Here is a 17,027-nt window from a genome sequence, read left to right as displayed (position 1 = left end):
TCTCCGGAGACTTGCAGTCTGGACCTCCTCCTCAGGAATTTCACCTCCTGGTGGCTGTTCCTAAAATGTTGCATTTCTTCTTCATTAAGCACACATGCCTTTAAAGCCTCAAAATTTAAGTCTTGCTCTTCTTTACACTCAAATATCGCAGAAACTGTGTCCCAGGTTTTATCTAAAGTGTTCAACACCAATAAAACCTTCTGGGACTCAGGGAATTTAATCTCACATTGTTCTAAGTCCAAAATAAACTTTGCATTTTATTTAAATGCTGTTCCACGGATTCACCTGGTTGCAAACAGGCCCTGTAAAGTTTTCTTGACAATTGCACTATATTGCATGCAGAAACATGTGCACAGCTCTCAACTTCAACCAAATCTCCTTTGCAGTCTTTAAATTTGCAACATTTAGAAATTGTTCATCATCTAAATTCAAGATGAGATAAGCCATTGCTTGATCATGACTTTTCTGATCAGCTGCAAACACTTGTGGTGGATTTTCTACGACATACCACAGCTCTTTTGCTTTGAGCAAACATTCCATTTTTGCAGCCCACACAATGTAATTCTTCTGGCCTAAACGAGGCACAGAGCTTTCCTTAAATTCTATTGCAGCCATTCTGCTAATTCTGCCTTGTTCTTATACTTTCTAAACACAGGCAATTTCTTTCAGCTTTAAATTACAATGCAGTCCTTAGTAAGCTCTGGGCCCATAACCTGTTAGAGAATTTTAATTTCTCTGTTGGTGAAAAAATAAATCAGAAGCTCTCACAGTTGACTGCATTTAGCTGATTCAAAATAATTTCTTTATATTTATATCAAAATATTTACAATACCATACATAGCTTAATGAAGACTTCTTACAGAGAGATACAGAGACAAACCTGAGACTGAAAATTCAGCTTCTAACTCAATACTTTTTTGCACAGACTCAGTAGCACTTTCTTCACATTGGCTGACTGAGTTACCACATGACTCTTCCTGCTCATGAATATTCCAACAATTTTCTATTTCATATCCCATTATGATATGTGCCCTGGTGGTTCATTTGTGTCCCCAGGACAGCAGAAATGTTTGGCAACATCAAAGGCAGCTGGGCAGACCATCTAAAATAGCATTGTTCATCATATAAGGGAGGGGGTTAGAAAAGGTACCTAAACATTGCCTGCCCCACAACAACATCTGGCTAATTAACTGGAGCTAGGAGATTATTTCCTTAACAGTCAAGAATCAAGGGGGGGGTGTAAATAAAAGAAAACTCATTTTGGGAGCGTGGAACATCTATACTTTGTTGGATAGAGGCAATGGTGCCATGGCCTGAAAGACAAATAGTGCTCATAGCAGCCAAACTTTGCTATTACAGCATTGACATTGCTGCACTCAGTGAGACCAGGCTGACAGATGAGGGTTCATTACAGGAAGTAGCAAGTGAGGGTTTTTTTGGAAAAGGAAAACAGACTGAAAACAGGATTCACAGAATAGATTTTGCGGTCCGAACTGTTCTGCTGAAGAACATCTCTACTCTACCCACTGGAATAAATGAATGCATTATGAAGTTCCACTTTCGTCTCAGCAAGTCCTGGTATATAATCATTGTCAGCACCTATTTACCAATTCTCACCAGTATATTTGAAGACAAGGAAGCTTTCTATGAAAACCTGAATCAGATTATTTGAATAAGCTCTGCCAGTGACAAATTCATCATTTTGGGTGATTTCAACACTAGATTAAGGACAAATAACAACAACTGGGACAGATTCCTTGCAAGATTTATTGTAGGAGAAAAATGTGGGGCCAGTTTATATTAAAGGGAAGAAGAAGGAAAATAGGCACTGGAGATCAATTAGATTAAGAAGAAGCAAGAGCTGAAGGTTTCTCTCCAGTAAGGCCTAATGTGTAAAACTGAGTAGCTGTTGATTCAGGGAAGTTGATACAAAAATTGTAAAAGGAAATCCACATAGGTAAGATATTCTGCTGAATGTTTATGATTACTTTGTAAAATGTAACAGTGCAGCAGAATCCCCATTATATGAATCTGCCCAAATGTTGTGTTCTTGTATATATCCCCCTTTGAGACAATTTCATTTAAATTCTAACCTTGCTGATCCCTTTAAATATTTTGGCAGCAGTTTTATTGTTCTGAAAGGGATTGTAATATATTCAAAACTGCTTGGTTTTAAAGCCTGGAACTTAATAATAAACATAAAATAATAAATACCCTAAGGAGAGATTTCATGAAATAAATCAGCTGAACAGACATTTGTTGGCCTACCCTAATCTACTAAAAGCCCCCAATGCCATTTATCAAAAACCTAGCTGTACTTTACATTACTAGAATGAATGTGCAGAATGTTTATAGTTTATCTTGTAGTACATGTTTGAATGAATGTAATAGCACTACAACCTTTTACAGAGATTTTTAATTAGGATTCTCCTAGTTTAAATGCAACTGCACCATGGTAACTGTCAGATTAATTTAATACCAGTTTCTGTTATCATTTGCCCTTTCCTATATTGCATTAACAAATAATTTGCAATAGAACAAAAGACAAGAGAGTGAAATAAAACTGGTGGAGAAGAGTGGACTCCTTTTTGTTTTCCCAAAGGTGCTTTTTCAAGAAGCAACTGGACTTTCTTGTTTTTCTTTGAAGATGTTTTGTTTCTTATCCAAGAATCTTCTTCTGCTCTGAGTGGATGGTGGATCCTTCGATTTCCTACCATCTAGTCAGAGCTGAAGAAGCTTCTTGGGTGAGAAGCAAAACATCTTCTTTATGGTACAGAATTATAGATAAGGAGCCATATAACAGTGGTGGCTGAACATATAGAGTTCTGCAGTCATCATAGTAAGTGCCAAGAGATTATGAATTAATTTATGAAAGCCATTGTTAAGGATAGGGACAGTGGATTTAATCTAAGATTTCTTAAATCAAGAATTATGGATTATTCCTAATTATACTTTAGGATTAGTAGTGGCTGTTTGGAAGGCTCTGTTATGTTGAACTTCTGGCTCTACTGAGAGCTTGCACATATGCACACACATCTTTACTTGGTTTCATACACACTTATGTATGCTTCTGTGATGCTTGCTTGTTTTCTCTTAATTATATTTCAGTGTTAACTCAACTACGAGTGGAAACTCTGCTTCCCTAAATGTTTAGAACAAGGTACAAAGATGTTTCACATACATCTTATAAATGGCACAAATGATGTATCTGGAAATTGATGTCCATAACTGCTTATGTACAGGGGCCAGATAAAAATACATACTGGATTGACTAGTAATATTTTCACTTTATTATCTGCACTAGGCTTCTCTTTTCAACTGGCTCATCGACAATGCATGATATTACAAAAAATTCAGTAGTGGCAGCTGACCATCCTTTTTTTTCTGAATCCATTTGATTCTGCATACGCATGCATGCGCGCATGCACTTCACACACACAGACACAGAATCTAGAGATTTTTAGCACAATTAAATATTAATTTATGCAAAAGAAAAGTTAGCTTGTAAATGTCATTTTACGAAGCAGGGAAATGGCAATTGCCACAGCTGGCCATTTAGATTAAGTAGCTCTTGTGCACAAATATTTTATGTACCCTCAGCCATATTTACAGAGCAAACCCATGCTATTGTGGCTACTCAAATTATCACTTAGTTTCTTGGTGTTTACTCCACAGTAAATGGTTGTAGGATTGTTGCTTAAATCTCTCCACTGTAGTGACTGTGAGTAGTAGATAGCAGATTTGAGATGGAAATTGTTCTTAATTGACCTGCAGATATTGTAACCGACAGAATGCATTTGTTTACTACTGCTAATGTTAACATACTTAGTATTTTAGCTGGCATATAAAATAATTGAGTGGCAATATATATCTTAAACTACCTAAATCTGGCAAACTAACTGATCTAGGAGAATTCCAGGAGAATAATTATATTAATCCATGGAAATTTAGAGACTCATTAGAGTTGTTATAATAGTATAGTGTAAGATTTATGTGTATTTCATTGATAAATGCAACATCTATTACTGAAAGGAGAATTTACCATTTTTCCCTCACAATCTTTTTGATCTGCTCTTTTTTGCCCATTTATTCATTTCATCTCTTATGTTTTGCGAAAGATATAACAATGATGCTACTGTAGATGTGTTATGAATGATTTAAGGTGAGCAATGTACTTATAGCTCCTAATCCACATTAATGTGTATAGTTATTGACAGTTTCTTCCTCTTTCTTGCCCCCAAACACCATGACAGTTTTTTTTAATCATGCAGCTGTCATCGCAGTTCCTTATTTTTTAAATCATTTTTACATGATTAAAAGAGCATACATACTTTTTTTGTTTAACTAGCATCTTATATCTTTATTTTTATAACAGTCCCATTGCATAGACTAAGAGATATTGAATTGTCAAAAGCATTTATTCAGTAGCCCTACTAGAGCACATAGCTTCTACTATTCAATTGTACACGTCTTCGTTGCTTCATAATAAAATGAAACTTTGCTTCTTTCACTACAGTTCAATTGATCTGGATCTGATTCACACAACATGCTAAGCCATAATGTAATTTGTTTAGTTTTGGATTAGCGTTCTAAGTTAACCATGGCTTTAAATAGTGTTTCATGTCTTATGTGAACCTGGTGATGTAATAAACCATAGTTATACAAAACGTAGTTTAGGTTGATATATAAATCAACAGTGCTCTAATAGTGGATTTCTATGTTGGAAAGGAGCTTGGACTAGAGCAGTGGTGGTGAACCTTTGGCACGGGTGCCAGAGGCGGCACTCAGAGCCCTCTCTGTGGGCACACACGCAGTCGCCCCAGTCCTAGATCTTCAGCTGGGTTTTATAAAACCTTTTCGCTTTAGGCCTCCGCCGCCATGTGCAAAAAAAACCACAGTTCAATCAATCAGTCAATTTCAACTTCTCGTGGGAAAAAAAAAGATCTTGCAAAGTTGGAATTGATTGATTGAACTTTTTAGTCCCACCCAGTCTGCTGTTACCACAGCAGCCATGCCCACCCAATTGGCCACGCCCACCCAATTGGCCACACCCACCTAATGGGCCACGCCCACCCGGCACCCGACGATGCATAAGTGGGTTTTGGGTTGCAGTTTGGGCACTCGGTCTCTAAAAGGTTTGCCATCACTGGACTAGAGGATCTTAAGGTTCTTCCAAGCCTTATATCCTATGATCATTTTATTAATATTTTAAAGTCCGGAATACTATTGTTGCTCAGTCATTGGTTGGGGCTTATAGGATAATAGGCTAATAATAATTTATGCCACTTTTTGCTCAAGCCTTTCTATCTGCCTTTATGCCTTCCCCCCCTCCTTGATTCCAGCCTCCCCCCCCGCCCACTTCTTCCTCTCTACTAGCTTCAGTGATGTCATAATATCCAAGTTAATGTTCTGAAGAGACAGGGATGTTAATCCTGTTTCCTTTAGGTGTTTATTGTTTGCTTCCTTCATTCACATTTCATTAATTTGATTTTGAAATCAAATTCAGGTTTCAAATTGAAGGTAATATCATTTACAGTTTTTCTAGGGTATTTGTATTGGCTTTCTACCTTTGTCTATGAACAATTTGGTCTCTTCAAATTTTCAAAGGAGATCATTGTTGATTTTAGAAAGAGCTGGCATAGTCATACTCACTTTGTATCACGGCTGTAGTTGTGGAGGTAGTCAATAGTATCAAGTACCTGGGCGTGCAGATAACTAACAATCTGACTTGGTCTCTTCAACATTACCTTTAGTGAAGTGTGCAAACCAGCATTTGCATTTCTTGATCAGCTAGGAGAGCACATTTTTCTCCTTCTGTCCTGGCTGCTTTTTACAAAGGCATGATTGAGAGCATTTTAACAAACTGCATCACTGTTTGATTTGGTAGTAGCAGTGCCTCAGATAGAAGGTCCATAGAGAGAGTGATAAGGACAGCTTGAGAAGATTATATGAACCTCGCTTCCCGTTATTCAGGATACTGCTTATAAACTCTATATGTTTAGAGCTCGAAGCATTGTTGGAGACCCGACACACTCACTTCATGGTCTGTTTCTGCTGATCTCCTCTGGGAGAAGGTTTCAAAATATTTATAGCAGAACTACTAGATTCTATAACAGCTTTGTTCCTGATATTTGTAAATTCAGCGAATTCTTTTTTTTCTCATCATGTATATGTATACATTCAAACTAGACTGTGACGTTTCTCTGTGTCATATATATGTGTGTATGTGGGTATATGCATAATGATATTTTTTGAGAGCTGAATGCAACAAAATTTCATTTTAATGTATGCTGATTAAAGTGACAATGAAGTTTTTATTCTATTATTCAAATTTTTATCTGTACTATCTTTTCCTCATTGCTGCCATTTCTTCAAACCATTTTCTTCCATTCAAAATGTGTTTCTATTTTCACAAATTCTTTTATATAGTCTCATTACCTCCAATTATTCACTTAGTGAGGTTTTCAGTACAATTATTTATTTTGTCTCCGAAGCTTCCTTATAAGCATATTGTAGCAAGTTACTAATATTGAAATAATACTAATGGATGTATTTTAAGAACAGAACCATTTTAATTTATTTTATTTTATAGGCACAACGTAGTATTAGTATTAGCTACTAGTATTAAATAATACTAAAAAGTTCATTTTGAGAACAGGAACCAATACCTACTTCGATAATCGAATTTATAATACCAATTCAGAATATGAAAAAGAATCATTACAAAATGAAGAAAATATATCAGACAAAAATGTGCCTGGGATACATTTTTGCATACAAAAAATGAGATCATGTATTGAGATATTGGAAGATAATAATAATTTCCAGTTTTTAGATGCAAAAGTTCTTCATAAGAAGAAAAAAAAATTGAAATCTTGATACCTAAACTCACGATTGAAAATGGTACCCAGATATTTACTAAATGTAGCATCTATTTCTTTGCTATAACAAAATTGAAATTTGTATCTGTTATACTAAAATAAAATATATTGGAAACAAGAAATATTGGGAAAAAATTATGGTTCTAGCTATGAAGAATGGTCCTATGGGGTATTTTTTAAAGTTACTGATACATTAAGATTTGTATGTTTATAACAATAGTAATTTTTTTTTAAACCTATTCTTTTCTGATCTGCAGTTGATAGATAGTATGACACCGTTGCGTCCCTATGAACGCTTTGATACACTTTGCCAGTTTCTGGAACATGAGGGACATGTTTTACGTTTTTACGGTGTTTGGGATGACACTGAAACAATGTTTGGGGACATTCGAGAAGTGGTGCTACATTATTTTTTGGCTGATGATACAATTGAAATAAAAGAAGTGATACCTGTAAATTCTGGCCGGGATGCTGTACCTCTATTCCTCAATAGACAGAAATTACCTAAGGTAAATTTGTATGTGAGAAGTTTTGATTTGATTTTTAGCAGAGTTGGAATGCATTTGTACATTTGTTTTATTTGCTGTCCATTTCAATAAAATAAAAACATATATGTAGTTAGATGGACATAAAATGCAGCTTTTATGTGAAACAGACATTACCTTGTAAAATTTCAGATACAGGTAGTCTCAACTTATTATTAAAATTGGGACAGGAATCTTGATTGTTGAGTGAAATGGTCTTTAAGCAAGACATAACATGACCACTTTGCTGAACAACTCCAAATCTGGCACTCACAGTTGTAATTGTTAAGTAATCTCATGGGTCATTTAAGCAAATGGAATCCCAACGAAATAGTGCAGGTTACCTCAGAGCAGGTGGGGAAAACACTTGGACGCCCAATGTAGGCTGTGCATAAGATGGGGTATTGCAGCACATGCAATTCAGCTATGGTCTGGGTGGCCTCAGCTGGCCTCAGACAGAGCCCATCAGCACACATCAACATGTTTACTTATTTTCATAGATTTATGTAGGCGGTTGGAGGGAGTTTCAGTGCCCCTGCAGTTGTAAGAGTGGCTGAGTTGCCAAGCTCCTGAATTTTGTTCATATGATCATGAAGGACACTGCAACAGCTGTAACTTCAGGCACGGGTCATAATTCCATTCAATTAGCACCGGTTTAATTTCAAACAATTGCTGAACGAATGGTCATAAATTGAGCACTATTTGTACTAGATCAGTGTTTCTCAACCTTGGCAACTTGAAGAGGTATGGACTTTAACTCCCAGAATTCCCCAGCCAGCACAGCTGGCTGGGGAATTCTGGGAGTTAAAGTCCATATCTCTTCAAGTTGCCAAGGTTGAGAAACACTGTACTAGATAATCCTGGCTGTTCTCTTTAGTTTATATTAATAGCCTGTGTCTTTTTTCCCTGAACCCCAGTTTGCTCCAGTTGGAATATATCAGCCTGGTACAATTACAGATCGGACAGTCTTGAATGTGTTTGGAGGCCTAGTTGGGAATAAAGGTCGTTATATTCTGGATAATCGTAAAGTAAGCTATTTTAGATCATTATAATTTACAAAATTCACTATATTTAAATTATCTTTATATGACTGTTACTTGAGTAAGCAGCTTGGGTGAAAATGTGAATTGGGAGAAGACATATAATATAATACAAAAATATAATCTCATATAAAAAGATATTTCTCAAACTGAAGTTTCTCAAGACCTTTTTCAAATTAAAATAACCGATATAATCTTTAGTGTATAAATTTCCCTCTTTCTCTTCTTCCCCCTCCCCAATTATTAGACAGGAGCAGTGTATCAGGAATTTTATAAAGACTGTGACTTGAGAATAGGAGCAACAATCAATGTTTGGGGACGGAAAATAATTCTCTGTGATTGTGATGAATTTACCAAAGAATATTATAAGACAAAGTATGGAGTCAGTAAGTAAACATACCCATATTTTAATTTTAAATTGTGGATTTATTAAGATTAGCTTTTTAATCCATTGAGAAGCTTCATTATTGTAGTGCACATTTCAGCAATAACATCTGTATAGGAACTTAACCAATTGGAGATGAATGCTTTTATTAATATCCTTGTATGGCAAAGATACTGCCATATCTGAGCCCCTTGGATTTCATGTACTTTCATCTCTGGTTATATCCCCCAGAAATTGTCAGAGTTGCTACCAAATTAAAGCTTGTAATGAGATAGAAGGAAAAATATTAAAAATGTGAATGGAAAATAATCATATTTAATAGTAAATTAAAAATAAATAAAATGAAATAACTTAGGCCATGGACTCCAGCATACCATCAAAAGATAATGTATAGCTTTTGGCTTGTACACCTGTGCCATAGGAAAGAGTAGCTTACATGAAATTTATTCATTTTTGGCTGCCATAGCACTTTCAGTAGTTAGGACAGCTTTAGTTCTGCAAAGTGTATGTGTAGAAATAAATGGAGCCCACCTTGCTAATCGTATTTTTACAAGGAGAAATGCAAATTTGGCTGGCTCAAAACCTCACCACTCTTCTCCTTGGCAGCGGCAGCCTAATGGACCTGAGCAAGCTGCTGGTTGCGCCGACCTGAGGCACAGGGGGCAGGGGGAGAGGGAGGCAGGTGGTGCAGCAGCTTGGGTACCTCGGCTCCATCCAAGTTGAAAGCAGAGGCACAGCAGCAGGATTGCTCTCAAACAATAAGAGCCGAGTGCGTTGCTCGCTTGTGTGCACCTGCCTTATTGAGAGCAATCCCGCTGTTGTGCCTTCGCTTTCTTCAATTCGGATGGAGCCCAGGAACCGCTGGTGGCCGCTTGAGTGGGGAGGACGAGCTTTGCTGCTGTTGCTGGACTGCGGCAGGACGCTCCATCCTGGGGGAAAAGGAGCGGTGTCCTAACCCTAATCCCCACCCTGCCCCATCCCTCACCTCGCCTCACCCTGCAGGATGAGTCTCCTGCCCACTGTCCTACCTGCCAGGGACCCCCTGAATCTCCCCTGGCCCGGCCCCCACAGGCATCCATTTCCAGGAGCAACATCAAGGTGGCCACGCCCACCCTGGCCACGCCCACCCAGTCTGCCATGACTGCCATAGCCACACCCATCCAATGGGCCACGCCTACCCATCACCCGGTGATACATAAGTGGGTTTTGGTTTGCAGTTTGGGCACTCGGTCTCTAAAAGGTTCGCCACCACTGCCCTATAATAACAACCCTGGGATGAGTGAGGGTGAAAACTCACCCAGCTAGCTTTCATAGTTAAGGCGGGACTTGAATTTATGGTCTTTGTTTTTTATCTTTCTTTCTTATTTATCCAGTATTTCAGAACTAACTTAATAGAATGTTTAGCATATGGTCACAATGTGATTATATAAGCACAATGTAATGTTTGTAAACTAAACTTCTTAGTTTTAAACTACAAACTGTTTTAAAATAAAAATAATTATAACAGCAGTTAAATTATTTATAAAATGTGCTTACTTTTTTTAAAAAAACTAATAGATATCTTCCCCTGAAAGTCTAGCAACCTAATATGAATTTATTAAAGAACAAACGTATGTCTTTCTTTGATGAATAAACTGGGCCAAATTTTAGTAATGATCATACTTTATTCATAAAAGACTCAAAAGTTTGGAAGGAGAGTTTAGAGCCAAAACTATAACATAAGACATAATAATTTATTGATCTCTTCAGAGTTGGAAAGATTAGATTTTCTTTCAAATCTTACCTTAAAATCTAATGGCTATGTTAGGGTTGTTTTGTTTTAAATATGCTAATAGAAGCTTTGTTTCTGTTTTTGTTTTCAGGTTAATCTTCCTTAAGTTAAGGGACTTTTAGTTAAGTATAAGATAAATTGGGCCTTCCCAAGCTTAGGTGCTTTACATTTCAGAGTTGGGGGCATATATTAAAAAAACATATAATGCTTACAGTATCACTGGGCCCTTTTTGAAAAGTGGTATTTTTTTCCCTGCCACTTCATAGATGACTGTAGACCATGTTCTTTATGTATATTTTGAAAAGTAAAAGTAAATTCAGTCTAGTCCGTCAGGGATATTTTTCTGGCTAATATTTTCCTCACCATCAATCCACTGATAGTAAAATGCCCAGTTTTTCTTCCTGTAGATTGCATGACTGAATTCTTTTTAATTGTAGGAATTATATGATCTTGACAGCCACAACGAGTTCTAATTAAAAATGTAATGCTTATACCACTATTGTATTCATTGTGGTTATCACAATTCAAAGAGGATTTTTATATACTGCAGAAGTGTGACATACGCATAGGAGAGTAATAGGAATTCTGAAGGCACTGAAAAAACAAATGTATGAAAAATACTGGGATAAAATTTTAATTATAATTATAAATGTAGAGATATACAAGACATCTGGAAAAGAAGGAACAGTTATTTAAATTATTACTCGTGGTTACGATATAGCAGATTTAATTAAATGAATATTGCTTTAACCCAAATTTAAAAATAATCTCTAATTAGTACAACAGTGGTTAAGTCTTCCCATGTAACTCTTATTATTAAGAAGTTCTTGGGACAAAAATATGTAAATATCATCTATGCTCTGTGTGGCCCCTAAACTTCCTCAGGAGCAGTCTATTGAAATGATTTACTGTGGCAAAGTTTTTGATGTCTTTTAAGATTGAAGATTTGCAATACATATATCAAGCAATTTAATGCTGAAATTTGTTCAAAAATAAAGCCTTGTCTTCCCCACTTCAGTATCATGACCAGGCTCTCCCCATGAGTGCTTTTAAAAATTAAGTACATAAATTCAGCTTCCAAGAAGAAAATAATTTTAAGTAATGGGTGTTCTGCTCCAAACATGGACTTGAATTTTGACTCTTATTATTTTACTCTTCAGATGAAATAAGAATTAACCAGCCTTCTTTAACCAATTCACTTTTTTTGTTTATTCACTGCTAGACAAACTGGTGTCTGAATATCAGATTATATCAGATTGTAATAAAACTTGGTCATGGGAACTCTATTAGAGAGACCACAGCCATTGCAAAACTTAAGTTCAAGTCCTTTAAATTGAAATGACTTCTATTGGAGAGTTAAATGTGAATTTAAATAGCCTGCTTCATTGGCAATTATTAACTATAAGAGTAAGCTATTTGTTTGAGCCTGATCATCTCTGCATTTTATGATTTCTACTGGGCACTCTCCAGCTGAAAACAATGTATGGTTGCTTGTGAGAAAGATTTATTTTCACATCCTGCCCGGCAACAATGCTTCTGAGAGAATGAGAAAAGTAACAGAAACAGTTGCTTCTTATTTATTAGAATCTGCATACTAGAGCAGCAAAAATACTTAAGCAAATGAATAAAATAAATGCATTTGAGACATTAACACAATGCATTGCTTTCAGCTTTCTGACTTTCAATTTTTACAATGGTTCTGTCCGAAGAACCATTTAAATGTAGCTGCTGTTATCCCATCTTCAAGAAAGTGCACTAGGTGGCACTGTTGGAATGCAAGGAAGATCTTAATCAGCAATCAGTTTGTTATGCAAGTCCTGAAATTCAGATTCAGGGGAAAAAGATAACTTGCACATTAGAAAAGTTTTTGTCAAGGAACATATCCCATTTATTTTTTGGAGTATGTTATTATGTATAAACAACATAATGCAGAGAAAATAAAAAGCAGTAAGCAAAAGAAATTGAAGTCAAGAGATAAGAAAAAAGAAAAAGGAGCTCTTAACTAAATTTAATTTATATCAATCCTCTTCGGTATAACTTCACAGCTTTCAGTCTTGAGAAGCTATTCTTTCTTTTACTATGTTCATTTACTGATTTATGCATTGTCTTTTGTTTGTCAGATTTCTAATCTCTCTCAGTCTACATCAGCTCTGTTTAATCACAATTTTCTTGGCCCGCTCCTTCCTCTCAACCTACTCGCTTTTTCTTAATATGTTTGTTTTGTGATTTAATCTTTATTTATTCTCTTGACCAAACCACGCAATGTACTTCTTTTGTACTGAGTACTAATTTTTATATTCAATCTTTTCTCACTCTTTGGATATCTTTACTGATCACATTTTTAATTTAACTTGATGTTGCTCAACTGTAGAGTGCCCAGATACTTGTAAGTTTCATCCTGATGGCTCCTGATGGTTTGGCCATTCAGCATTTCAGTTTCATTGCTATTTGTGACTTTTCCTTGATTTATTGCTAGTGTATCACGTTTCTCTAAATCATTTGTGCTAAAAATTCTTCCAATACTTGTCAATGATTGGATTTTAATTACTAATTTTCCATAAAACTTCAGACCATCCATCTAAAGCAAATGTAAGATTTTATTAGAATTTTTTGCTGACTTGTAGCCAAGATTTGGGATTTTTTTCAAAATCACTGAAAGTGGGTCCACAGATATGACAAATAATAAGAGTAATAATGAGTCACCCTAGAAAATGCCTCTCCTAATGCTGACAAACCCATATTTTTCATTTCTAGTCACCAGTTCTGCCTTCCACTGCTTCATTATTTTTCCTACAGGCATTATGACACCAGTTGTTTGCAAACATTTGATAACCCACTATATAGTAATGAGTCAAATGCCTTTTATAATCAATCCAGACCATATAAAATTTGCTTTTTGCCATTTGCAATTCTTCAAAATCATTTTATCACTCAGGATTTGATCTTTTTATCTCTGCTTTTCCTTTTATTTCCTTTTTCTTCTATTAGAACAATGTTATTTTCTTCTAAATGATCTTGCATTTTGCCTGCCATCAGGCTGGTGAGTAATTTAAACATTGTTGGCCTGTAGTTTCTGGTGTTCTCCCTTTCACTGGTTTGTTATGAATCAAATTAAGATTTGTCAATTATTGCAATAGTTCATTAGGCCACAGGTCGGCAACCTGCGGCTCCGGAGCCACATGCGGCTCTTTGAGCCTTCCCCGGTGGCTCCCAGCCTCCTCTGCCTTTGCAGAGAGAGACAGAGACAGAGAGAGTCCCTTTCACTGGTTTGTTATGAATCAAATTAAGATTTGTCAATTATTGCAATAGTTCATTAGGCCACAGGTCGGCAACCTGCGGGTCCGGAGCCGCATGCGGCTGTTTGAGCCTTCCCCGGTGGCTCCCAGCCTCCTCTGCCTTTGCAATTGCGCTTCCCTGCTTCCTTCTCTCTCTCTCTCTCTCTCTCTCTCTCTCTCTCTCTCTCTCTGTGTGTGTGTGTGTGTGTGTGTAAAAGATTGCACTCACAGTGTTCTCTGAGGAGCTGAAAAGCTTTCTGGACGGAGCTCCTCCCTTTGCTGCATCTCTGCAGGAAGCAGGAAGGGCAGGAGAGAGCTAGCTAGCCCAGCTAGGCTGACTCAGGAATTCTGGGAGTTGAAGTCCATGAGCCATAAAAGAGACGAGGTTGCTTACCCTAAGCTTGTTGGACAACAGCTTGAAGCTTGCCAGATGAGCAGCAGATAGGAGAGAGAGAGAGAAAGAGAGAGAGAGAGGGAGGGAGAGAGAGAGAGAGAGGAAAGAGAGAGAGAGAAAGAAAGAGAGTGGGGGAAGAGGAGTGGCAGGCAGACCAAGGGCAGATAGAGAGGGAGGGAGAGAGAGAGACAGACAGAGAGAGAGAGAGACCCTTTTGACATCTAAAATGAAGATAACACTGCATATATCCTTTTTTTACCTGTATGTGTATCTGTGTGTATGTGTATATATGTGTGTGTGTATACATACATATACACACACACACATATATACACACACACAAACACACACACACAAACACACACACACCTATAATAAAGGTAAAAAAGGATATATGCAGTGTTATCTTCATTTTAGATATCAAAAGGATTTTGTGGCTCCCGGTGTTTTGTTTTTGGTGGGAAACGGGTCCAAGTGGCTCTTTGAGTGTTTTGGGTTGCCTACCCCTGCATTAGGCTGTTTAGCTGTCAACTATTTGAGCCAAAAGCTGTGCAGTTGATAATTTCCAGGCATTATCCTATTTATTCATTTTCACCTGATTTTTAACCATTTCTGCAGATATTATTGGCTCTTCCATTTGATTTTTACTAAATTAATTTTCAAATTCTTTTATCCATCTTGCATTCTTTTTTGAGTTTCCCATACGTCTTTCCAAAATGATTGTGTCCTTTTTATTTGGTTTTCCATTTTCAGAATTTCTGTTGCCATTTATACTTCGGTAGAATTACTTCTGGTCTGATTGAAATAGGTGATTTTATTTAAATTGGATGATCTGTCTGTCAGTGTTCTCCACTATTGCTGTTATTTGCTGCTTTATGATTTCTAAAAATTGATTTCTTCCATTTTTCTTGAAGTAAGACATTTTTTTAATTAGGCTTATCTTGTTCTTTACATTCTTCAGGTTTTGCTCTTTCATATTCTTTAAATTACATACATCTGATCTTAATTTCTTTATTTTGATCTCCAGTCTGATCTTTCACTTTGGGATTGCATATGATTTTGCTTTTGCTTTTCTAAGTTTGATATTTAGTTTTTCTGTAATCGCTACTGCTGTACTGTAGGCAAACTGATTGGTCTATTTGAGACATGTTATTTTAATCCTTGGAAGGGCCTTATTCACATCCTTCATTATAGGTGCCAGATCTTTTGGGGGCATTACTTTCATTGCAAAAGTTTTGTCTTTCTACTGATAATTCTGCATATGTTATAATGTTCTCTTTTAATCCTTCTCTGGAGCGAGGTCAGTTCACAGGTTGGTTATGGTATTTCATATAATACAGAGATAATTATTATAAGTAGTGATAATAGTACTGTTAGTACAATACTGCCCAACTCCCAACAACTGTTCACAAATCTATAGCTATAATGTAGAGGTCCTTGTTGCTCTCTGAGCTTGGTTGTTTTCTTGCAGATGTTTCATTACCCAAACTAGGTAACATCATCAGTGCTAGTAGGATGATGTTACCTAGTTTTGGGAATGGAATGTCTGCAAGAAAACAATCAAGCTCAGAGAGCAGCAAGAACCCCTCATTTCAATCCTAGCTATAAATATTCCCTTTTATTATAATTTAGTTGAGCTCAGTGAGAATACATTGGTTTACCCATGCAATTTAATGTTAGCGAGGGCAGAATGGTTACATATAAGATATACATAGCTGGCTGGGGCAAAAAAATGTTATGACATATATTTATGAAATTATTATAGGTAAATTTTAGTAAGCCATATTTATATTTAAAATGACTAAAGCAATCTAAAAACTATAATGATGTGAATAAAGATCAATATTTTGGAATAATATATAGAATAATGTATATAATGTTATATTTATATTTAAAATGACTAAAGCAATCTAAAAACTGTAATGATGTGAATAAAGATCAATATTTTAGAATAATGTATAGTTATTTTTTGTAATGTGTAAGTTTTTCCTATCTATAAAAAAAGTACAGGAAGCAAAGGGAAATATCAATGTGATACACAGGGAAAAATCTTTACAGAAATTCCTGTTTAGAGAAATGTCTTATTCTTAAATCACATACTTATCCTATGACTTTTTTCAAAAAAATGGAAAATTATTTTAATAGATATATGGGATATATAAATGTAAATGCTGATATTCAAGAACTAATTGAAATATGTTGATTTGCTACTTGTGTTTCACAGAGGATTTTATTCCAGTTCCATACAAGATAGCACCTCCTCTGAAAATAGAAAGAATGATTCCTCCATACAGTGGTTTTGGATCTGAAGAAGACTCTCTTTGCTCTTGCCTTAGCTTACTTCCTAAACCTCCCCAAAAGGACTTCAAGAAATTCATGGAAAAAGACAGGTATCTGAATAAAAGTGATATTCAGAATCTTTTCTCTCCATTTGAATAAGAGACAGGAAGAGATGCCCATTTTTTTTCATAATGTCAACACAAATGGGTAATTGTAGCAGTCATATTTTCTGTTCAGGTAGAAAACAAATCCTATTAACAAAGGTTATGATCTCCTAATATTAATCTCCTAATATATTGTCATTAATCTTAAACATTTATAAGAAAATTCTAAGAACCATCATAGTCCATTTATCTCTTCTGGCCTCCACTGTATAATCATTTATATATCCTCTATCATGCTCTATTTTGCAATGTTGTCTGGGATTTACAAAGCAATTTTTGGAATTAGGATATCTAGATCATTGTATACTGCATG

General features: G+C 36.0%; 1 protein-coding gene across 1 annotated transcript in view; it reads left to right on the top strand.

Annotated features, from left to right (window-relative positions):
• The window catches only part of EFHC2 (EF-hand domain containing 2), a 51,291-nt gene that overhangs the window by 13,553 nt on the left and 20,711 nt on the right, over positions 1-17,027 (top strand). The window contains exons 5-8 of the mRNA XM_039368181.1: positions 7,139-7,390; positions 8,323-8,433; positions 8,693-8,831; positions 16,495-16,660. Coding sequence (XP_039224115.1) covers positions 7,139-7,390; positions 8,323-8,433; positions 8,693-8,831; positions 16,495-16,660 — 668 coding nt within the window. The remainder of the gene's footprint in view (positions 1-7,138; positions 7,391-8,322; positions 8,434-8,692; positions 8,832-16,494; positions 16,661-17,027) is intronic.

Source organism: Crotalus tigris, unplaced genomic scaffold (assembly GCF_016545835.1).
Source record: "Crotalus tigris isolate CLP2741 ecotype Arizona unplaced genomic scaffold, ASM1654583v1 scf7180000017601.7605149639:7615979, whole genome shotgun sequence".
Taxonomy (NCBI): domain Eukaryota; kingdom Metazoa; phylum Chordata; class Lepidosauria; order Squamata; family Viperidae; genus Crotalus; species Crotalus tigris.
This window is presented reverse-complemented; position numbering and strand designations above follow the sequence as displayed.